This window comes from Nerophis lumbriciformis, linkage group LG36, assembly GCF_033978685.3.
Source record: "Nerophis lumbriciformis linkage group LG36, RoL_Nlum_v2.1, whole genome shotgun sequence".
Lineage (NCBI taxonomy): Eukaryota > Metazoa > Chordata > Actinopteri > Syngnathiformes > Syngnathidae > Nerophis > Nerophis lumbriciformis.
In genome coordinates this window covers 2,582,501-2,607,500 of record NC_084583.2, presented here as the reverse complement: position 1 = coordinate 2,607,500, position 25,000 = coordinate 2,582,501, and the positions used below count along the sequence as shown (strand labels likewise).

The 25,000-nt window shown below is 38.7% G+C and overlaps 1 protein-coding gene across 5 annotated transcripts in view; it reads right to left on the bottom strand.

Annotated features, from left to right (window-relative positions):
* Positions 1–25,000, bottom strand: part of klhl4 (kelch-like family member 4) — a 219,765-nt gene that overhangs the window by 980 nt on the left and 193,785 nt on the right. For 3 of the 5 annotated variants that reach the window (XM_061930204.1, XM_061930203.1, XM_072912422.1), the window contains exons 9-10: positions 22,205–22,417; positions 14,021–14,192 (exon numbers count right to left, since the gene is read on the bottom strand). In XM_061930204.1, coding sequence (XP_061786188.1) covers positions 14,021–14,192; positions 22,205–22,417 — 385 coding nt within the window. Of the gene's footprint in view, positions 1–14,020; positions 14,258–22,204; positions 22,418–25,000 lie in introns of those variants that run through there. The other 2 variants (XM_061930206.1, XM_061930205.1) reach the window with 2 other exon arrangements.

Genomic DNA, 25,000 nt, shown 5'->3' with positions numbered 1-25,000 from the left:
TTGTGCGGCGAGGTACAAGGTAAGCTTACAATGAATATCGGAAGTAAATGGAGGGTTTGATTCTGGCACGGACAGATTATTTTGCCTTTAGTCAGCCACGATTGTGCAAGTTCTCCCACTTAAAATGATGACAGAGGTCTGTAATTTTCATCATAGGTACACTTCAACTGTGAGAGACAGAATGTGAAAAAAAAATCCAGGAATTCACATTGTAGGAATTTTAAATAATTTATTTGTAAATTATGGTGGAAAATAAGTATTTGGTCACTTCAAACAAGGAAGATCTCTGGCTCTCACAGACCTGTAACTTCTTCTTTAAGAAGCTCTTCTGTCCTCCACTCGTTACCTGTATTAATGGCACCTGTTTGAACTCGTTATCTGTATAAAAGACACCTGTCCACAGCCTCAAACAGTCAGACTCCAAACTCCACTATGGCCAAGACCAAAGAGCTGTCGAAGGACACCAGGAAAATAATTGTAGACCTGCACCAGACTGTGAAGAGTGAATCTACAATAGGCAAGCAGCTTGGTGTGAAAAAATCAACTGTGGGAGCAATTATCAGAAAATGGAAGACATACAAGACCACTGATAATCTCCCTCGATCTGGGGCTCCACGCAAGATCTCATCCCGTGGGGTCAAAATGATCATGAGAACGGTGAGCAAGAATCCCAGAACCACACAGGGGGACCTGGTGAATGACCTGCAGAGAGCTGGGACCAAAGTAACAAAGGTTACCATCAGTAACACACTACGCCGACAGGGAATCAAATCCTGCGGTGCCAGACGTGTCCCCCTGCTTAAGCCAGTGCATGTCCAGGCCCGTCTGAAGTTTGCCAGAGAGCACATGGATGATACAGCAAAGATTGGGAGAATGTCATGTGGTCAGATGAAACCAAAATAGAACTTTTTGGTACAAACTCAACTCGTCGTGTTTGGAGGAAGAAGAATACTGAGTTGCATCCCAAGAACACCATACCTACTGTGAAGCATGGGGGTGGAAACATCATGTTTTGGGGCTGTTTTTCTGCTAAGGGGACAGGCCGACTGATCCGTGTTAAGGAAAGAATGAACGGGGCCATGTATCGTGAGATTTTGAGCCAAAACCTCCTTCCATCAGAGAGAGCTTTGAAGATGAAAGGTGGCTGGGTCTTCCAGCATGACAATGATCCCAAACACACCGCCCGGGCAACGAAGGAGTGGCTCCGTAAGAAGCATTTGAAAGTCCTGGAGTGGCCTAGCCAGTCTCCAGACCTCAACCCCATAGAAAATCTGTGGAGGGAGTTGAAAGTCCGTGTTGCCCGGCGACAGCCCCAAAACATCACTGCTCTCGAGAAGATCTGCATGGAGGAATGGGCCAAAATACCAGCTACTGTGTGTGCAAACCTGGTAAAGACCTATAGTAATCGTTTGACCTCTGTTATTGCCAACAAAGGTTATATTACAAAGTATTGAGTAGAATTTTTGTTATTGACCAAATACTTATTTTCCACCATAATTTACAAATAAATTCTTTAAAAATCCTACAATGTGAATTCCTGGATTTTTTTTTCACATTCTGTCTCTCACAGTTGAAGTGTATCTATGATGAAAATTACAGACCTCTGTCATCATTTTAAGTGGGAGAACTTGCACAATTGGTGGCTGAGTAAATACTTTTTTGCCCCATTGTATGTGTGCTTGATATGCGGCGAGAATTAAGCAAAACGATAAATGTCGTGTTGGAGTGACATTTTTGAAAGAAGCCCTTTGCATTTTCTGTAAAGTAGCAGTTTATTTCAAATAGGGTTGTACGGTATACCGGTACTAGTATAGTATCGCGGTACGAATGAATAAAAAACGGGACTATACTCGTCGTCACGTAATGATATTGCTGGTTTTACGAGCAGATGAGCAATGTTCGGCAGCGCACAATCACTGAGTACTTACAAGCAGACACGGTGTGTAGACAGAAGAGGGAGAACGGACGCATTTTGGCCTACAAACTGACGATAAAGGTGAAGTTATAACACTGAAACGCCCTCAGGAAGAGGTGCTATAAAACACGGCTAGCTCGCTAGCGGCTAACGTGTTTTAGCTACTTCTAAATCACTAATCCTCGCCTCCATGGCGACAAATAAAGTACGTTTCTTACAAGTATCATCCCTAAGAGGATACAATAGCTCACCGGCGTCAGCGCTAACAAAAAATAGCGTGCCTGAATGTAAGAAAATACCATGAATGAGTCAACACCTGACATCCACTGTAATGATACCAAGTCTAGTCGATACTACTATGATTACATCAATATTTTTCATCGTCACAAAAATGTTTTTCCTTTTAAAAAAAAAAATCATATTATCTTTATAAACTCAGGAAATACGTCCCTGGACACATGAGGACTCTGATTATGACCAATGTATGATCCTGTAACTACTTGGTATCGGATCGATACCTAAATGTGTGGTATCATCCAAAACTAATGTTAAGTATCAAACAACAGAAGAATAAGTGATTATTACATTTTAACAGAAGTGTAGATAGAACATGTTAAAAGAGAAAGTATGCAGATATTAACAGTAAATGAACAAGTAGAGGAATAATAATTTTTTACAGTTTGTCCTTCATAATGTCGACAAAATAATAGGTAGATAAATGACACAATATGTTACTGCATACGTCAGCAGACTAATTAGGAGTTTTTGTTTGTTTACTTACTACTAAAAGACAAGTTGTCTAGTGTGTTCACTATTTTATTTAAGGACTAAATTGCAATAATAAACATATGTTTAATGTACCCTAAGATTTTTTGTTCAAATAAAGCCAATAATGCAATTTTTTGTGGCCCCCTTAATTAGAATAGTATCGAAAAGTATCGAAATACATTTCGGTACCGGTACCAAAATATTGGTATCGGGACAACTAGCGATGTCCGATAATGGCTTTTTGCCGATATCCGATATTCCGATATTGTCCAACTCTTTAATTACCGATACCGATATCAACCGATACTGATATCAACCGATATATGCAGTCGTGGAATTAACACATTATTATGCCTAATTTGGACAACCAGGTATGGTGAAGATAAGGTACTTTTTAAAAAAATTAATAAAATAAGATAAATAAATTAAAAACATTTTCTTGAATAAAAAAGAAAAGAAAACAATATAAAAACAGTTATATAGAAACTAGTAATTAATGAAAATTAGTAAAATGAACTGTTAAAGGTTAGTACTATTAGTGGACCAGCAGCACGCACAATCATGTGTGCTTACGGACTGTATCCCTTGCAGACTGTATTGATATATATTGATATATAATGTAGGAACCAGAATATTAATAACAGAAAGAAACAACCCTTTTGTGTGAATGAGTGTAAATGGGGGAGGGAGGTTTTTTGGGTTGGTGCACTAATTGTAAGTGTATATTGTGTTTTTTATGTTGATTTAATTAAAAAATTTAAAAAAAAAACACAAAAAAACTATACCGATAATTTCCGACATTACATTTTAACGCATTTATCGGCCGATAATATCGGCAGGTCGATATTATCGGACATCTCGAGGGACAACCCTAATTTCAAAGTAGGGTTTAACAGTCGTCATCATGCACATTTCAGCTTTGCCCGCCAATTGAGAGCTGAGTTGAGCAGCGCTAGCTCGCGAGCTACAATAAATGCCATGTGCTATCAGTTCAGCACAGGTGTTAAGCCGTCCGGGAGTGAGGTTTAACCAACACACCGGCTTATTATAGCTGGTATCCGTTATTTACCTTCACACCGCGCTTCTCATTCTTGTATTCTGTTGTCGTAATTGCTCAAAAATGAAAATAAATAGAATAGAATAGAATAGAAAGTACTTTTTTGATCCCAAGGGGAAATTCAGCACCACAGTTTGCTCACAATAGACAATAAACACTTGGGTATTTTTTACATGTGAATAATATAAATACAGTCTATTATACAGCATTATTCACATGTGAATAATATAAATACAGTCTATTATACAGCATTATTCACATGTGAATAATATAAATACAGTCTATTATACAGCATTATTCACATGTGAATAATATAAATAGTCTATTATACAGCATTATTCACATGTGAATAATATAAATACAGTCTATTATACAGCATTATTCACATGTGAATAATATGAATACAGTCTATTATACAGCATTATTCACATGTGAATAATATAAATACAGTCTATTATACAGCATTATTCACATGTGAATAATATAAATACAGTCTATTATACAGCATTATTCACATGTGAATAATATAAATAGTCTATTATACAGCATTATTCACATGTGAATAATATAAATACAGTCTATTATACAGCATTATTCACATGTGAATATGATAAATACAGTCTATTATACAGCATTATTCACATGTGAATTATATAAATACAGTGTATTATACAGCATTATTCACATGTGAATAATATAAATACAGTCTATTATACAGCATTATTCACATGTGAATAATATAAATAGTCTATTATACAGCATTATTCACATGTGAATAATATAAATACAGTCTATTATACAGCATTATTCACATGTGAATAATATGAATACAGTCTATTATACAGCATTATTCACATGTGAATAATATAAATACAGTCTATTATACAGCATTATTCACATGTGAATAATATAAATACAGTCTATTATACAGCATTATTCACATGTGAATTATATAAATACAGTCTATTATACAGCATTATTCACATGTGAATAATATAAATACAGTCTATTATACAGCATTATTCACATGTGAATAATATAAATAGTCTATTATACAGCATTATTCACATGTGAATAATATAAATACAGTCTATTATACAGCATTATTCACATGTGAATAATATGAATACAGTCTATTATACAGCATTATTCACATGTGAATAATATAAATACAGTCTATTATACAGCATTATTCACATGTGAATAATATGAATACAGTCTATTATACAGCATTATTCACATGTGAATAATATAAATACAGTCTATTATACAGCATTATTCACATGTGAATAATATGAATACAGTCTATTATCATTCATCATTGGCGATCACTCGACGCGAGTATGATAGTCCTCCTGTTGGTGAGTCTAGTCATCTGTGGGTCCTCAGGTGGCTGTGGAGGCCAATCCGTGATCCACAGACTCTATTGCAGTGGGGGCATATGTGTGTGATTGTCGTGGTAGTAGTGGTGGTTGTGGTGGTGGTCTGAGGAGCTGTTTTGGTAGTGGATCTCTCCTTTCTTTGTTGCCTCTTGGTTTCCGCGGCACGGTGGAGGTCCTTTTCTAACCGTGCTGTGCCTTCATGGACCATCCTGCTCCACAAAACCCTCTGGTGGGCAGTCTCCTCCCAGGTGTTGAGGTTGAAGCAGCATTTCCTCAGATGGATTTTGAGGTTATCTTTATACCGCTTCTTCTGCCCCCCTTGGGTGCGTTGTCCTTCCGTCAGTTGTCCGTACAACATCTGTTTTGGAAGGCGACTGTCTGGCATGCGAATTACATGGCCTGTCCATCGCAGCTGGTGCCGACTGACAGTTGTAGTGATACTGGGCATGTTAGCTTCCTTCAGAACACTAATGTTGGTACGCCTATCTTCCCAGCTGATCCTGAGGATCTTGCGGAAACATCGCTGGTGGTACTGCTCCAGAGCCTTCAGGTGTCTGCTGTAGGTGGTCCAACTATCAGCCCCATAGAGCAGAGTGGGCAGAACTACAGCTTGATATACAAGAAGCTTGATGTTGGTCTGGATGACCCGATTCTCAAAAACTATTTTCTTGAACTTAGCAAAAGCTGCGCTGGCACAACCAATGCGGTGGTGGATCTCGGCATCGATGACAGCTCTCTTTGAAAGAAGACTGCCAAGATAAGCGAAATACTCCACGTTTTCCAAGATGTTGTTGTCCACATAAATTGTGGGGGGTTGGGAGGGTGTGTCAGGGGCCGGTTGGTACAGGATCTGAGTCTTCTTTATGTTGATGTCAAGTCCCAGGAGTCGGTACGCTCTGGCAAAAGCATCCATGATGTTCTGGAGGTCCAACTCAGAATGAGCAACTAGAGCATTGTCATCTGCGTACTGAAGCTCTGTAATGGAGGCTATAAGCACCTTGCTTTTTGCCCTTAACCTCCTCAGGTTGAAGAGCCCACCGTCTGTCCGGTATATGAACTGGACTCCCTCAGGCAGGTTTTGACTGGTGAGGTGAAGTATGGCTGAGATGTAGATAGCAAACAGGGTTGGTGCGATGATGCAGCCCTGCTTGACACCAGTGTCAACTTTGAAGGGAGCCGTTTCAGAGCCGCCATTTCCAACTACCACTGCGGTCATGTCGTCATGCAACAGACGCAAGACCTTCAAATACTTGTCTGGGCATCCGATCTTGGAGAGGGCACCCCAGAGGGCAGTTCTGTTCACAGAATCAAAGGCCTTTGTAAGGTCAATGAAAGCCATGTATAGTGGCAGGTGTTGTTCCCGACATTTCTCTTGCAGTTGACGAACTGCAAAAATCATGTCCGATGTTCCCCTAGCTGGACGAAAGCCACACTGGGACTCTGGGAGGATCTCTTCTGACAGCGGCAATAACCGGTTTGCCAAAATACGGGCCAGTATTTTTCCTGTTGTGGACAGGAGAGAGATGCCTCTGTAGTTGCCACAGTCCGCCTTATCTCCCTTCTTGAAGATGGTGACAATCAGGGCGTCCCTGAGTTCGGCTGGGATTTCCTCCTTATCCCAGATTTTACCAATGAGGCTATGGATGTGGCAAAGGAGTTTTGGTCCGCCTTGCTTTAATATTTCTGCTGGTATCCCATCTGGTCCAGAAGCCTTGTTGTTACCCAGTTTTCTGATGGCATCCTGGACCTCATTTTCGGTGGGAGGATCACCCAAATGCTCCATTATGGGTCGCTGAGGAATCTGGTTGATGGTTTCCATCTCCACTGTGGAGTTCCGATTCAGGAGCTCTTGAAAGTGTTCACGCCATCTGGAACTGATACCTACATCGTCCTTGAGCAGGGTTTGTCCATCTTTAGAGCGGAGGGGGTTTAGGCCTCGATAGCTGGGCCCATAAACAGCCTTGGTAGCATTGAAGAAACCCCTGGTATCCCCAGAGTCAGCAAGCTTCTGGATTTCCAGAGACTTCTCCATCCACCATTTGTTTTTCAGCTCTCTCACTCTGCTCTGGACAAGTGCCTTTGCCTTGGCGTGGGCCTGCCTTTTGTCCCTGCAGTTGATGTCACTCTGCCAAGAACAAAAAGCTTTCCTTTTGGCATCAATCAGCTGTTGTATTTCGATGTCGTTTTCATCGAACCAGTCCTGGTGTTTCCTAGTCCTGTAGCCAATGGTATCCTTGCTGGTTTCAAGTAGCGTGGTCTTAAGAGCCTTCCAGTGTTCCTCCACATCCTCAGGATATTCTTCCGGGAGTCTCACAGACAGGGTGTTTTGTAGATGTTGCACCCTATCTGTGTCTCCAAGGCTATCAATGTTAAATTTAGGGCGGAACAGTCTCCTTTGTGTCCTCCTCTTCTGCCGCAGCTCGATGTTCATTTTGGAGCGGATGAGGCGGTGGTCTGTCCAGCAGTCGTCTGCACAAAACATGGCCCTGGTGATGTTAACATCCTTACGATCTCTGGCCCTGACAATGACATAGTCTATGAGATGCCAGCGCTTTGATCTGGGATGCATCCAGGACGTTTTAAACCGGTTTCTCTGGCGGAAAAGGGTGTTTGTCATCAGAAGACCATGTTCAGCACACGTTGACAGAAGGAGGACTCCGTTGGAGTTGACATTCCCAACACCTTCTTTACCTAGAGTGCCTTTCCAGAGCTTGTGATCCTTGCCAACCCTGGCATTGAAGTCCCCGAGTAGAAGAATCTTATCTTCTTTCGGGATATCCGATAGAACCTGGTCTAAGGTTGCATAGAAGGTCTCCTTGTCTTCATCATGTGAGTCCAAAGTTGGTGCATAGGCACTCACAGCCGTTGCCATCTGATTGTTTGAGAGCCTCATGCGTAGGGTCATGAGTCGCTCATTGATGCCTATTGGAGATTCGGAGAGTTGGGAGATGAGCCGGTTTCTGATGGCAAATCCCACTCCGTGGATTCTGGGTTCATCAGCTGTTTTTCCCTTCCAGAAGAAAGTGTATCCCCCTTTCTCCTCCTTTAGTTGCCCCTCCTCAGCCAAACGGGTTTCAGACAGGGCAGCAATGTCGATCTTGCATCTTTTCAACTCCCTGGCAACGATTGCCGATCTTCTTTCTGGACGATTGCTTGAGGCACTGTCCATAAGTGTTCTCACATTCCAAGCTCCAAAGTTCATTGTTTTTGTTTTTGTTTTTCGACCGCTATGAGGTGAACCCACTGGACGCGGTATTCCAGTCAGGTTATAGGAGGCAGGCTATTTTTAGGGCACCTTTTCTAGCCCCTTCCCGTTTAGGGTGAGCAGAGTGGATCCTAAATAGGGCTGCTCAGACGTGTGTGCTGCTGCCGAAATGCTCTCTCTGCCTCGGTCCGAGAGCAAGGCGACTGAATCAGGCACCCACCGCCTATGTGCCAGTGCGTGGCTAGAAGCTCCCAGACTTCACTGTCCTGCTCCCGTCACCATTTCCTGGTCGCCAAAGGACTTATAGGGGGGTTGGGTAATGATGGGTCCTTCAGGAGAACGCCTGTGCGGGGAATCTTTTAAAGTGGGGAAACTGGCGCACAGGCAGTCACCACACTGTCCTTGGCAAAGAGAAGGCCAGGGTCCAATGGCATGGAGACCAAGACAATTGGGGGCCCATCTTTGCTGCAGCCTTCTTCCGCCTTTGTGACCGTTGTGGAGGTTCTCTATGTCCATCATCCGCCCACTCCGCCGTTGAGGTCTTTTTTTGACGAGGGAAACGGGCAGTCTCCAACGTCACTTGCTTTTCTCTCAGGGTGTGCTCCCCTAGCCTTTTGTCTTCCCAGACTAACCCACAAGGCAGCGGGGCAGTGGTTGGGTGATGCCAGGGCGTGTCCACAATGTGGGCCTGGCATCCCGCCTCTGGGGACCACTGCAGCTCCGAGATCCCCTGCCACGTTTGCCTTGAGCCGCAGGGCTCAAGTTACCGTGTGTGGCCACGTGGAGGCCTGGCAGGAGTCTTGGTGAAGGAGAGGCTGTGTACTGGCAGGAGAAGACTGACGCACAAAGCTGCTTCTCCGTTCACCACAACGGCTAGCCAGCGGCAGTGTCTGTAAGCGAGAGGTTAGCAAGCAGATGGGAAGTAGACATGCAACCTTCCCTCTAACTACTGCACTAGACGCATCACAACACCCTGTAGGCTAGGTACACACACACAGTCTATTATACAGCATTATTCACATGTGAATAATATAAATACAGTCTATTATACAGCATTATTCACATGTGAATAATATAAATAGTCTATTATACAGCATTATTCACATGTGAATAATATAAATACAGTCTATTATACAGCATTATTCACATGTAAATAATATAAATACAGTCTATTATACAGCATTATTCACATGTGAATTATATAAATACAGTGTATTATACAGCATTATTCACATGTGAATAATATAAATACAGTCTATTATACAGCATTATTCACATGTAAATAATATAAATACAGTCTATTATACAGCATTATTCACATGTGAATAATATAAAAACAGTCTATTATACAGCATTATTCACATGTGAATAATATGATACTGTCTATTATACAGCATTATTCACATGTAAATAATATAAATACAGTCTATTATACAGCATTATTCACATGTGAATAATATAAATACAGTCTATTATACAGCATTATTCACATGTGAATAATATAATACAGTCTATTATACAGCATTATTCACATGTAAATAATATAAATACAGTCTATTATACAGCATTATTCACATGTGAATAATATAATACAGTCTATTATACAGCATTATTCACATGTGAATAATATAAATACAGTCTATTATACATATACATATATATGAATGTTATGTATTGCACCTCCTGACTACTTTACTTGGCTGAGTGAGGACAAATGTTATTAAAGCGGAATTGTGCCTATTTTTCACAATATGAACACGTCTTTTTTGTATGTAATCTAACTCGTAAATAAGAGTCTGCTTACAATGACGCCACCGGAGCCTTGACTAGTCTAGTCCGACCATAAAACCCAATAAATAACCATACAAAAAGTGCCAACAATACTCATTTACATTCCGTGACCTGAATGTTAACCAAGTATGAGCGATATTGTTATTATAAGCGCTAACTTGAAGGACCTACATTTAGCAACGCATTGATGAGAGAGAGGCAACTTCCTTATGCTGCTGTATTGACTTACTGAGCCGGTGAGCCGCTTTCTCGCTTCGGAACTTGTGACAGTTTATTCTAGATTAGAAATCATGCCCCTCCTCTTGATAGTAAAATGACGTGTAGCACTTAAACTGAGAAGTTGGTACACTTTGACAGCAAACTTAGACCCGAGAAGGTACATACACCAAAACTAGTGAAGTTGGCACGTTGTGTAAATGGTAAATAAAAACAGAATACAATGATTTGCAAATCCTTTTCAACTTATATTCAATTGAATAGACTGCAAAGACAAGATACTTAACGTTCGAACTGGAAAACGTTGTTATTTTTTGCAAATATTAGCTTATTTGGAATTTGATGCCTTGCAACATGTTTCAATAGAGACTGAGAGAGTTGAGGAATGCTCATCAAACACTTATTTGGAACATCCCACAGGTGAACAGGCTAATTGGGAACAGGTGGGTGCCATGATTGGGTATAAAAGCAGCTTCCATGAAACGCTCAGTCATTCACAAACAAGGATGGGGCGAGGGTCACCACTTTGTCAACAAATGCGTGAGCAAATTGTCGAACAGTTTCAGAACAACATTTCTCAACCGGCTATTGCAAGGAATTTAAGGATTTCACCATCTACGGTCCGTAGCATCATCAAAAGGCTCAGAGAATCTGGAGAAATCACTGCATGAAAGCGATGATATTACGGACCTTCGATCCCTCAGGCGGTACCGTATCAAAAAGCGACATCATTGTGTAAAGGATATCACCACATGGGCTCAGGAATACTTCAGAAAACCACTGTCAGTAACTACAGTTGGTCGCTACATCTGTAAGTGCAAGTTAAAACTCTGTTATCCAAAGCGAAAACCATTTATCAACAACACCCAGAAACGCCGCCGGCGTCGCTCATCTAAGATGGACAGATGCAAAGTGTAGAAGGGTTCCGTGTTCTGACGAGTCCACATTTCAAATTGTTTTTGGAAACCGTGGACGTCATGTCCTCCGGAACAAAGAGGAAAAGAACCATCCGGATTGTTATAGGCGCAAAGTTCAAAAGCCAGCATTTGTGATGGTATGGGGGTGTATTAGTGCCCAAGACATGGGTAACTTACACATCTGTGAAGGCACCATTAATGCTGAAAGGTACATACAGGTTTTGGAGCAACATGTGTTGCCATCCAAGCAACGTAATGGACGCCCCTGCTTATTTCAGCAAGACAATACCAAGCCACGTGTTAAAACAGTGTGGCTTCAAAGTAAAAGAGTACGGGTAGTCCAAACCTGTCTCCCATTGAAAATGTGTGGCGCAATATGGAGCCTAAAATACCACAACAGAGACTGTTGAACAACTTAAGCTGTACATCAAGCAAGAATGGGAAAGAATTCCACCTGAAAAGCTTCAAAAATGTGTCTCCTCAGTTCCCAAACGTTTACTGAGTGTTGTTAAAAGGAAAGGCCATGTAACACAGTGGTAAAAATGCCCCTGTGCCAACTTCTTTGCAATGTGTTGCTGCCATTAAATTCGAAGTTATTTAATATTTGCAACAAAAAAAGATTCTCAGTTGGAACGTTAAGTATCATGTCTTTGCAGTCTATTCAATTGAATATAAGTTGAAAAGGATTAGCAAATCATTGTATTCTGTTTTTATTTAAACATGCCAACTTCACTGGTTTTTGGGTTTTGTAATAACGTTCGTTGAGATTTTGATCCCGTTACATCCCTATTCACTACACATCTTAAAATCTGCCAACTGCATGGGTGTGTAGTAGAGATGCGCGGTTTGCGGACACAACCGCGGAGTCCGCGGATTATCCGCGGATCGGGCGGATGAAATTAAAAAAACTAAGATTTTATCCGCTCGCGGGTCGGGTCGGCGGATTAATTTTTTTATTTTTTATTTTTTTTGCGGGTGGCAGTTAAACCAATTCGGAAATATATATACATAGTTAAATGTTGTTACCCACATACGAAAAACGAGCAGGCACCTGCTGCATATGCCACAACAGAAGAAAAAAAAAGAAAAGAGATGGACACTTTTACGGAGCGGAGAAGGGACGCCTCGCCGGGGTCCGGGACCGAGGCCCCTTCCCCCGAGAGGGCCCCACCGGGAGCCGTAGCTGAGGCGATCCGCGAGAAGGGCCCGACGCACGTCCAGGGTCACTACCGCGCCCACCGCACCGACACCCCGCCTCGTCCGCTTTCGCCGCGGCCGGCGTCACGCGCAGCAGGTAAGCAGCTTACCTGCCCGCCACCCCCGTGGCCGGGGGCTCGTAACATGGGTCACTCCGCGCGCTCCGCCCGCGCAGCTTACCTGCTTGCCACCCCTGTTGCCGGGGGCGCGTAACAAGGGTCACTCCGCGCGTAGTGCGCTCATGAAAGGGGTGGGGCTCACCCTGGTTGATATAGAGAGCAGGACGGTGGCCATGGAAGTTGGAACCCGCTAAGGAGTGTGTAACAACCCACCTGCCGAATCAACTAGCCCTGAAAATGGATGGCGCTGGAGCGTGGGCCCATATCTGGCTGTCGCCGGCAGCGAGATGCGCTTGGAGGTGCGCTCAGCGCGGCTCCCATATGATTGCGCACTGGTGTGCGTCTGGGTCGTGACAGCGTGGCACGCGAATGTCTGTGCATTGGATCAGTCTCCTTTCTTTAACAGGCAAAAGCTTTATAACCTCACCATACCTGCCAACTTTTAAATCAGAAAAACCTAGTAGCCAGGGTCCAAGGGCCGCAGGCCCCGGTAGGTCCAGGACAAAGTCCTGGTGGAGGGTTCAGGGCTTCGCCCCCCGACGCAAAATGACTATTAGCATTCAGACAGGTTAAAATGTTGCTAAAACCATCACTTTTCTATCAGTCACAGTGACTTTTCAAAACAAAAATATTACAGCAAAAATCATATGGGTTGATTGACATGTTTATTCTGTAAGCTAACTTCAATAGTTTGAAATTATTTTGACAGTTAATGCCAGTTATCCTGTCAACCTTTCACAAGACTTCAATTTGTTAATTGAAAGTATAAATAGTATAAACACTTTTTACAGTATGTCGTGCTGTGAAATACAGCCGACAGGATTGCGCATGCATGGTGCAGGAGAACAAAGGACTTCTTTCATTTAAGGTTTGTGATAAACCATCAAACTCATTCGTTAAAAGGACTCTATAGTAATATAAAGCGAATTTTTCTGGACATTATCATGCAAGAAAAGTTTATTTTTGGGATCGCGATCACCGCGTAATGATTTTTAAAGGTTGCATTACATTATTAACTGTCCCATGTGATCAGCCAGTGCGATTGGAAGTCCATGCTCAATTATTGCCTCCGTAAATAAAACTTCGGCATTTATCACATCCAAAGAATCTGTTTGGGCGACGAAAAACGTTGAAAGTTTTCCACTTGTATCGCTAGCAACGGCATTAGACTTGTGTTTTTTTGTCCCAACGTGGTCTTTTACATCGCTAATTCCTCCGTGTCCGATCGAAAAATCTTGTCTGCACAAGGTGCAATTCGCGTAGTTTTCACCCTTTTTTTAAATTTTTTAAATTAATATTAGATATATAACAACGGGCGGATAGTGGGCGGGTGCAGTTCTGATCAAACGTTACATCGGGTGGATGGCGGATGGTTGACGACTTTCTGACGCGGTTGCGGATGAAATAATTGCCTATCCGCGCATCTCTAGTGTGTAGCCTTCAACACGAGTACCTCCGTCCAGTCGTTGTTCTGCGCGTCGTAAGACTCCACAGTGTTCAGATAGGATTGTCCGTCATATCCGCCCACAGCGTACAACCTGTCTCCCAGCAGGCAAATACCCACAGCGTCTCGAGGGATGCTGAGGGAGGACACCGTGGTCCAGGTGTCCGTCTTAGGGTCATACCTGAAATGACAGCCAAAGTCTGTTAAGATGTTTTCTGACAACAGCCTCAGTCCTGACTCCTCCATCTGCCTCCGTTGGAAAAAAAAAAAAAACCAGAAACTTAACAATACTCCTCTTTGCCTACTTGAATCACAGATGCCTCGGTGCTCACTAACGGGAGTTTACTTTGAGCACATTCTGCTGAAAGTCTTGGTGGAGCAGCTGGCGTTTCATGGCTCTGCGGAGAGCCTGATTAATGTTGATGACCGCCGTGTCGATGGCTGAAATTAGCATTATGATGATATTTGATCGCTTTCTGGGGTTTCAGGTCTGTCCGTGCGATACGTTGCAGTCGTATTGAGTGTCAAAGCAACGTTTTAACAAGATTTCAAATTGCAAATGACAATTAAAAGTCGAATACACTCGCAACTGGCCCCTGATTTATACTAAAACTACAGTATTATGCTTGCAAAACAGCCATAATGCAACCTAACTTTTTTTTTTCATTGGTTAAAGTTCCTTAATTAGTTTGAAAACCTCAGATTTTAATATATTTCCCAAATCTGAGGAAGCTATGATTAGATTAATGGATTTACAAAATATAAAGTTGTCATATAAGACATGTTAGTTTAAAAATGCATGCAAAACTGCATACTTTGTTCAAATTAACTCGTACAATGTAAATACAATAATAATAATACAATTCCCGAATATGAAGTTGTCATCTAAGAAATGTTAATTAAAAAATGCATGCAAAACTGCATACTTTGTTCAAATTAACTCATATAATGTAACTATAATAATACTACCGGTAATAAAATTCCCAAATATAAATGTTAATTAAAAAATGCATGCAAAACTGCATACTTTGTTAAAATTAACTCAGACAATGCAACGATAACAATAATAATGATAATAATTCAACATTTCAAAAAATATATTTCATCAAAAGGAAATTATAAGCTGTATTTTTGCAACCTAAAAAAATTATATTTAGGTAAATTATTCAATAACCATTGTAAAGATACACTACAATATTATGATTGCAAAACCGCCATAATGCAACTTTCAGGTCACAATTCCTAAAAAAATTAATAATTAATTGGTTAAAGTTCCTTAATTAGTTTGAAAACATCATATTTTAATTAATTTCCCAAATCTGAGGAGGCAGCTTTTTATTGATTATGATTAGATTAATGGATTTCCCGAATATAAAGTTGTCATATAAGAAATGTTAATTAAAAAATGTATGCAAAACTGCATACTTTGTTCAAATTAACTCATACAATGTAACAATAATAATAATAATAATCATCATAATAATAACAATAATAGATTTCCCGAATATAAAGTTGTCATATAAGAAATGTTAATTTAAGAATGCATGCAAAACTGCATACTTTGTTCAAATTAACTCATACAATGTAACTATAATAACAATAATAAAATTCCCGAATATAAAGTTGTCATATAAGAAATGTTAATTAAAAAATGTATGCAAAACTGCATACTTTGTTCAAATTAACTCATACAATGTAACAATAATAATAATAATAATCATCATAATAATAACAATAATAGATTTCCCGAATATAAAGTTGTCATATAAGAAATGTTAATTTAAGAATGCATGCAAAACTGCATACTTTGTTCAAATTAACTCATACAATGTAACTATAATAACAATAATAAAATTCCCGAATATAAAGTTGTCATATAAGAAATGTTAATTTAAAAATGAATGCAAAACTGCATACTTTGTTCAAATTAACTCATACAATGTAACAATAATAATAATAATCATCATCATAATAATAACAATAATAGATTTCCCGAATATAAAGTTGTCATATAAGAAATGTTAATTTAAGAATGCATGCAAAACTGCATACTTTGTTCAAATTAACTCATACAATGTAACTATAATAACAATAATAAAATTCCCGAATATAAAGTTGTCATATAAGAAATGTTAATTTAAAAATGCATGCAAAACTGCATACTTTGTTCAAATTAACTCATATAATGTAACTATAATAATACTACCGGTAATACAATTCCCAAATATAAAGTTGTCATCTAAGAAATGTTAATTAAAAAATGCATGCAAAACTGCATACTTTGTTCAAATTAACTCATATAATGTAAGTATAATAATAATAATAGATTTGCCGAATATAAAGTTGTCATATAAGAAATGTTAATTAAAAAATGCATGCAACACTGCATACTTTGTTAAAATAAACTCATACAATGTAACGATAATAACAATAATAAAATTCCCGGATATAAAGTTGTCATATAAGAAATGTTAATTAAAAAATGTATGCAAAACTGCATACTTTGTTAAAATCAACTCATACAATGTAACTATAATAACAATAATAAAATTCCAGAATATAAAGTTGTCATATAAGAAATGTTAGTTTAAAAATGCATGCAAATCTGCATACTTTGTTCAAATTAACTCATATAATGTAACTATAATAATACTAATAAAATTTCCGAATATAAAGTTGTCATATAAGAAATGTTAATTAAAAAAATGCATGCAAAACTGCATACTTTGTTAAAAATTAACTCATACAATGTAACTATAATAATATTATTGATAATAATTCAACAATTTCATCAAAAGGAAATTATAAACTGTATTTTTGCAACCTAAAAAAAAGATTTTTAGGTATATTATTCAATAAACATTGTACAGATACACTACAGTATTATGATTGCAAAACAGCCATAATGCAACTTTCAGGTCACATTTCCTAAACAAAAATAAAAATATTTGGTTTGAAAACCTCAGATTTGTATTAATTTCCCAAATCTGAGGAGGCAGATTTTATTGATTATGATTAGATTAATGGATTTCCAGAATATAAAGTTGTCACATAAGAAATGTTAATTAAAAATGCATTCAAAACTGCATACTTCGTTCAAATTAACTCGTACAATGTAACAATAATAATAATAATAGATGTCCCGAATATAAAGTTGTCATATAAGAAATGTTAATAAAAAAATGCATGCAAAACTGCATACTTTGTTCAAATTAACTCATATAATGTAACTATAATACTAATAAAATTCCCGGATATAAAGTTGTCATATAAGAAATGTTAGTTAAAAAATGCATGCAAAACTGCATACTTTGTTAAAATTAACTCATACAATGTAACTATAACAATAATAATGATAATAATTCAACATTTCAAAAAAGCAATTTCATCAAAAGGAAATTATAAGATGTATTTTTGCAACCTAAAAAAATGATATTTAGGTAAATTATTCAATAACCATTGTAAAGATACACTACAATATTATGATTGCAAAACAGCCATAATGCAAATTTCAGGTCACATTTCCTAAAAAAAATAAATAATTGGTTAAAGTTCCCTAATTAGTTTGAAAACATCAGATTTTAATTAATTTCCCAAATCTGAGGAGACAGCTTTCATTGATTATGATTAGATTAATGGATTTTCAGAATATAAAGTTGTCATATAAGAAATGGTAATTAAAAAGTGCATGCAAAACTGCATACTCTGTTCAAATTAACTCATACGATGTAACTATAATAATAATAATAATTCAAAATATCAAAAAGCTGTATTTTTGCATTCTAAAAAAATATATATTTAGGTAAATTATTCAATAACCATTGTAAAGTATCATGATTGCAAAACAGCCATAATGCAACTTTCAGGTCACATTTCCTAAATAAAATAAAAAAATTGGTTAAAGTTCCTTAATTAATTTGAAAACCTCAGATTTTAATTAATTTCCCAAATCTGAGGAGACAGCTTTTATTGATTATGATTAGATTAATGGATTTTCAGAATATAAAGTTGTCATATAAGAAATTTTAATAAAAAAATGCATGCAAAACTGCATACTTTTTTGAAATGAACTCATACAATGTAACTATAATAATAATAATAATGATAATAATTCAACATTTCAAAAAAGCAATTTCATCAAAAGGAAATTATAAGCTGTATTTTTGCAACCTAAAAAAAATATATTTAGGTAAATTATTCAATAACCATTGTAAAGATATACTACAGGGAAATTTTGATGGGCCTGCTATCTGTGCCCTGGACCTCTGGCCGGGGGTCGCCGGAAGCCGCCGTGCTTTTAAGATGGTGCCCAGTGTCTGAATCTGTGAGTTTTAGGTGTAACTGTACAAAATGAGCTACAGAGCTAGCCCAAAATGTTAGCATGCTTACATAAAATTGCCAACATTTAGCATGTGTGCTAACATTAGCATGATAACAGCTAGCAAGTTTCATATACCAAGTTATAATAGAATAGAAAATAAAGTGTAAAATTAATACGGTAAAGTTAGCATTCTTAAGTTAGCTTGCTAGCATTCTATTGTTTGCATGCTAACATACCAAACTATATAACTCTGGGTTCAACTGTTGCAAACCAAGCGCAAAAAGTGAGCATGCTAATGCTTGCAATGTAACGGTAGCATGATAATAGTTAGTTTGTGTTGCATACTGAGTTATTTGACTCTAAGGTGTATGGCTGGTGAATAATAGAGGGCGGGGGGAAAGAGTACAATTAGCTTAAAAAGTTATCACTTTAATGTTAGCATGCTTACGTTTGCATGCTAACAGTTTACAAGTGTCACGTACCAAGTTATATGACTCTGGAGTAAACGGTTGCAAATTTAGTGCAAAAACTTATCATGCTAATGTTAGCATGCTTGCAAGCTAACGTGAGCATGATAATAGTTAGTTTGTGTCTCATACCGAGTTATATGACCCTAAAAAAAAAAAAAAAAGAGTACAATTAGCTAAAAAAGTTAGCATTTTAATGTTAACATGCTTACGGTTTACAAATGTCACATACCAAGTTATATGACTCTGGGGTAAACGGTTGCAAATTTAGCGCAAAAATTTATCACGCTAATGTTAGCATGCTAGCATGCTATCAGTTAGCATGTGTCACATACCAGGTTGTATGACTGTAAGCTGTGTAATTGGAGAAAAAAAAATGTTAAGTTAGCTAAAACGTGCGGAACTATAATAATAATAAATTGTGGAGTATGAGCAATATTAATATGGGCTGCTTGCATTGCAGCAGGCCCATAATAATAATAATCGTAATAACGATAATAATTCAACATTTTAAAAAGCACTTTTCATCAAAAGGAAATTATAAGCAGTATTTTTGCAACCTAAAAAATATATATTTAGATAAATTAATTCAATAACCATTGTGAAGATACACTAAAAAAAAAACAAGTATAGCATTAAAATCAAAAGTATTTGTCTCAGTGTTTAAAAAATCTTTCAAGCTAATGTGAGCATGATAATAGTTTGAGTCACATACCGAGTCATATGACTCTAAGGTGTATGGCTGGTGAATTAGAGAAGAAAATAGTACAATTAGCTAAAAAAAAAAAGTTAGCACTTTATTGTTAGCATGCTTACATTTGCATGCTAACAGTTTACAAGTGCCACGTACCAAGTTATATGACTCTGGAGTAAACGGTTGCAAATGTTGTGCAAAAAGCTATCATGCTAATGTTAGCATGCTATCAGTTAGCATGTGTCACATACCAGGTTATATATAAACTGAAATCTAAGTAAGATTAAATATCTCAAATAAGGGTGATATTTGCTTATTTTCTGTCTGATGAGATAATTCTTCTCACCAAGCAGATTTTATGTTGGAGTGTTTTACTTGTTTTAAGGGTTTTGGTCCTAAATGATCTCAGTAAGATATTACAGCTTGTTGCTGAGATTTGATGACCTATATTGAGTAAAACATGCTTGAAACTAGAATATCAACTGTTGCAAAGCTGTGTCATCAACACTCACAAGTATAAAACTACTTTTTTAAAGTAATAATTTCTTACTTCAAGCATGAAAAAAAAAAAATCATGATGTATGCATATCATTATGTCAAGATAATGGCACTAGCATTTACTTAATTTAAGAATATTTTTCAACATATTGAGCAAAAAGGTCTCTTTTTTTTTTCTACCAAGAAAAGTGCACTTGTTATTAGTGAGAATATACTTTATTTTAAGGTATTTTTGGGTTCATTGAGGTTAGCTCATTTTACTTGTTTTGGAAAGTCTTGACAAGCCGAATTTTCTTGTTCTATTGGCAGATAATTTTGTTTAGTTCAATTAAAATAACCCTAATTTTTGTAATTTTGTATTTTTTTCTTGTTTTTGAACACTGACTTTTTGCAGTGTAACTGGAGAAAAAAATGTAAAGTTAGCTCAAACGTGCGGAACTATAATAATAATAATAATAATAATAATTAAAGCTGCAAGCAGCGTTGGACGGGCCCGCGTATTTGGCAGGTGCTAGTCCTAAGTGTCCCAATACTTTTGTCTACTTTTAGTCTGAAGTGTCCCAAGACTTTTGTCTAGTGTACCTACCTTGTCTGCATTGTGTGGGCACGTTGGTGCTTCCTGCTTTTAAACAGCCATCTTAAAAAAACAGCAGTGCAGCAGCATCAGCGCAGCGGGTCTTTGAAGGGTCATAAAATCAAAACTGGAGCAGGTATTAAAAAACTGTTCTGTTAATTTATACACAAGGGTTTAATCTCTCTCCTGTGTAAGTTTGAAGCCGAAACGACAAGCGCCCTCAGAGGAGATAGTTTTTGAAGGAAGGTGACCGGTTTTTACTAAAAAATTGTTTTGAAGGGGGAATAGCAAACTTCCTGTTGATTTTTGCTGGGGGTTGTCAATTAATGAAATGTAGGTCTAAGTGAGACCTACGGAGAGGTTTTTGTTTCATGTCTCTCCGACCTTCCCAGTGGGAGTTACAGGCAGTTTTGTAATTTTTTTTCTTCCGAGGAGCAGTTTTTTCTCCGTTTTATTAAAAAATTGCTGTAGAGCGCAATTTTTGAATTCGGGGTTAGGTTTTTTTAATAGATCACAGTTTTTGCCAGTCCTGATGTGTGTGTTCAGTTTTGTGAGTTTTGAAGCATGTTAAGGGGGTCAAATTGCAGCTCAAAGAGGCAAAAGTGACTGTTTTTAGTACTTTTTTGTCTTGAAGGGGGAATTGCCAACTTCCTGTTGATTTTAGCCCGAGGATGTACTATTATGAGAACTAGGTCTAAGTCAGACCTACATAGAGGATTTTGTTTCATGTTTTTCCAACCTTCCTAGTGGGAGTTACAGGCACTCTAGTTTTTTTTTTTCCTAGGGGGCGCTAGAGCGCAATTTTTATTTTTGGGGTTTGGTTTTTTTATCAAAAGGCAATTTTCGCAGGTCCTGATGTGTGGGTCAAATTTGGTGAGTTTTGAAGCATGCTAAGTGGGTCAAATTAGTGTTCAAAGAGGCGGCGGTAGAATAAAGAAAGAATAAAGAATAATAAAACGTTACAATAACAATAGGTCCTTATGTCCCATTGCAAAAGGACTCCCTGTGGGAGTCCTTTTGCAATGGGCCATTGCGGGCCCTAATAATAATATCAATCAATCAATCAATCAATGTTTATTTATATAGCCCTAAATCACAAGTGTCTCAAAGGGCTGATAATAATAATAAACTGAAGTTTGAGCAATAATAATATGGGCTGCTTGCATTGCAGCAGGCCCATAATAATAATGGTAATAATTCAAAATTTTAAAAAACACTTTTCATCTAAAGGAAATGATAAGCTGTATTTTTGCAACCTAAAAAAATATTGTTAGATCAATGAATTTAATAATCATTGTAAAGATACACTAAAAATATGTTTACAAATCTTAGAATCCTTATTTAAATACTACTACAATTGTATAACTTTTTTTTAATAAGATAATTTATTTTAAATAAATGTGTAATGTTAAAAGGGAGCTGGGCAGACTACAACTACAGTACTCCAGGCTTTATGTTCATGTCTATTGTGGCCACCAGATGGCACTACTCCCCTGTTAATGAAACAACTGATGGAAAGTAGTAGTCATCATCTTTTGTCCTGGTGAGAAAAGTCCACAGCGTCCACACCCACAGGCCTTTGGAGCAGATCCCACATTTCTTTTTTCTACGCTCCCCAGAGGAAAATCATTTCTCCCACCTCTCCACGCAATCCGAGAGTCGGGAACAGTGGTTGGAGGCGGGGGCGTCGTGTCCTCCCACGGCATACAGGAAGTTGTTGTACGTGGCCACGCCCACCCCTCCTCGCCTCTTGGTCATGGGGGCGCACATGCTCCACTTGTTGGTGTGAGGGTCGAAGCACTCCATGGACCTCAGGCACGAGCTGCCGTCGCGGCCTCCGACTGCGAACAATCTGGGGGGGACAGACCAAACATTCATAGGCTTAGTCAGATACTAGAAATAATATCATCACATGAGTGTTTTTTAAGATAGTGGAGCTCACAGGCCCAGCAGCAACACAGCAGAGACTCGGGAAAACTGTTTATTGTTGTCGATTTTGACCTAGATGCAGAAATAACTGCATCGTGGAAACAGCAGCCTCGTTTCCTTTCACCACAAACGAGCGTGAAAGCTTTTCTTTTACTGCTTTTATAGGTCCCGTATTAAACAGAAGTGACGTTTTAATGTGTAAATACAAACCCCGTTTCCATATGAGTTGGGAAATTGTGTTAGATGTAAATATAAACGGAATATAATGATTTGCCAATTATTTTCAACCCATATTCAGTTGAATATGCTACAAAGACAACATATTCTCCGGCTTATTAGTGATTCCCAGAGCCCAAAAAAAGTCTGCGGGCTATAGAGCGTTTTCTATTCGGGCTCCAGTACTATGGAATGCCCTCCCGGTAACAATTAGAGATGCTACCTCAGTAGAAGCATTTAAGTCCCATCTTAAAACTCATTTGTATACTCTAGCCTTTAAATAGCCCCCCTGTTAGACCAGTTGATCTGCCGTTTCTTTTATTTTCTCCTCTGCTCCCCTTTTCCTTGAGGGGGGGGGGGCACAGGTCCGGTGGCCATGGATGAAGTGCTGGCTGTCCAGAGTCGGGACCCGGGGTGGACCGCTTGCCTGTGCATCGGCAGGGAACATCTCTGCGCTGCTGACCCGTCTCCGCTCGGGATGGTGTCCTGCTGGCCCCACTATGGACTGGACTCTTACTATTATGTTGGATCCACTATGGACTGGACTCTCACAATATTATGTCAGACCCACTCGACATCCATTGCTTTCGGTCTCCCCTAGAGGGGGGGGGTTACCCACATATGCGGTCCTCTCCAAGGTTTCTCATAGTCATTCACATCGACGTCCCACTGGGGTGAGTTTTTCCTTGCCCGTATGTGGGCTTTGTACCGAGGATGTCGTTGTGGCTTGTGCAGCCCTTTGAGACACTTGTGATTTAGGGCTATATAAATAAAGATTGATTGATTGATTGATATTTGATGTTCAAACTGATAAAAAAAAAAAAAAATTTGCCAAATAATCATTAACTTTAGAATTTGATGCCAGCAACACGTGACAAAGAAGTCGGGAAAGGTGGCAATAAATACTGATAAAGTTTAGGAATGCTCATCAAACACTTATTTGGAACATCCCACAGGTGTGCAGGCTAATTGGGAACAGGTGGGTGCCATGATTGGGTATAAAAACAGCTTCCCAAAAAAAATGCTCAGTCTTTCACAAGAAAGGATGGGGCGAGGTACACGCCTTTGTCCACAACTGCGTGAGCAAATAGTCAAACAGTTTAAGAACAACGTTTCTCAAAGTGCAATTGCAAGAAATTTAGGGATTTCAACATCTACGGTCCATAATATCATCAAAAGGTTCAGAGAATCTGGAGAAATCACTCCACGTAAGCGGCATGGCCGGAAACCAACATTTCACACCCCCAAAGATGCAGCTGTCAGGACAAATTCGTCATTTCTCACAAAATCGCCAGAAAAAGTAAGACGTTTTCTGACGGAGAGTTTATTAAGGAGTGCTTTTTGGACTCTGTTGCGCTGAAATGCCCGGAGAAGAGGGGCGCATTTGAGAACGTGTCACTCTCCCGACGCACTGTAACGAGGCGGGTTAAGACCATCGCTGGAAACTTGGAGCTTCAGCTGAAGAACAGAACAGCCGACTCTGACTGTTTTTCGCTAGCTTTGAATGAGAGCTGCGATGTACGTGACACCGCCCAGCTGCTCATCTTCTTACGTGGGATAACTGCAGACTTTCAAATCACGGAGGAGCTGGCAGCCATGCATTCAATTAAAGAGACAACCACAGGTAATGACTTGTTCACATAGGTAAATGCGTGTCTGGACATGTTAGGACTGAAATGGGACAAGCTGGCGGGTGTGACAACAGATGGTTGTCCAAATTTGACGGGGAAAAATGTTGGACTTTAAAAGAGGATGCAGGATAAAGTGACAGAAATTGACATTTTTGCATTGTATTATACATCAGGAAGTGTTGTGTAAGACAGTGTTAAAAATAAAACCATCAAAAGCAATCTGCTTTTGTATAAAGTTAAATTAGGTTAAATGAAATTATTATTATTATTATTATTTATCTTACGGTATATCAAAAATAATTTGAGCAAAATTGAATTGAAATATTGTCGGTGTGGCCCTCCAGCAATGCTCGGGTTGCTCATGCGGCCCCCGGTAAAAATCAATTGCCCACCCCTGCTCTAAGGCAAGTAGAGATAAAAGTGTAAAATTAGATGAAAAAGTTAGCATACTATTGATAGCCTGCTAGCATGCTATTTTTTTAGCCTGCCGGCATGCTAACAGTTACAAAGTGTCACATACCAAGTTATAAGACTCTGGGGTAAACGGTTGCAAAACTAGCTCAAAAAGTTAATCCCTTGAGGGATTAAGAAAATTGTTTGAATTGAATTGAATTAACGGAGGACACCTTTGTAAAAACAAAAAAAAGGCTTCGCTGCAC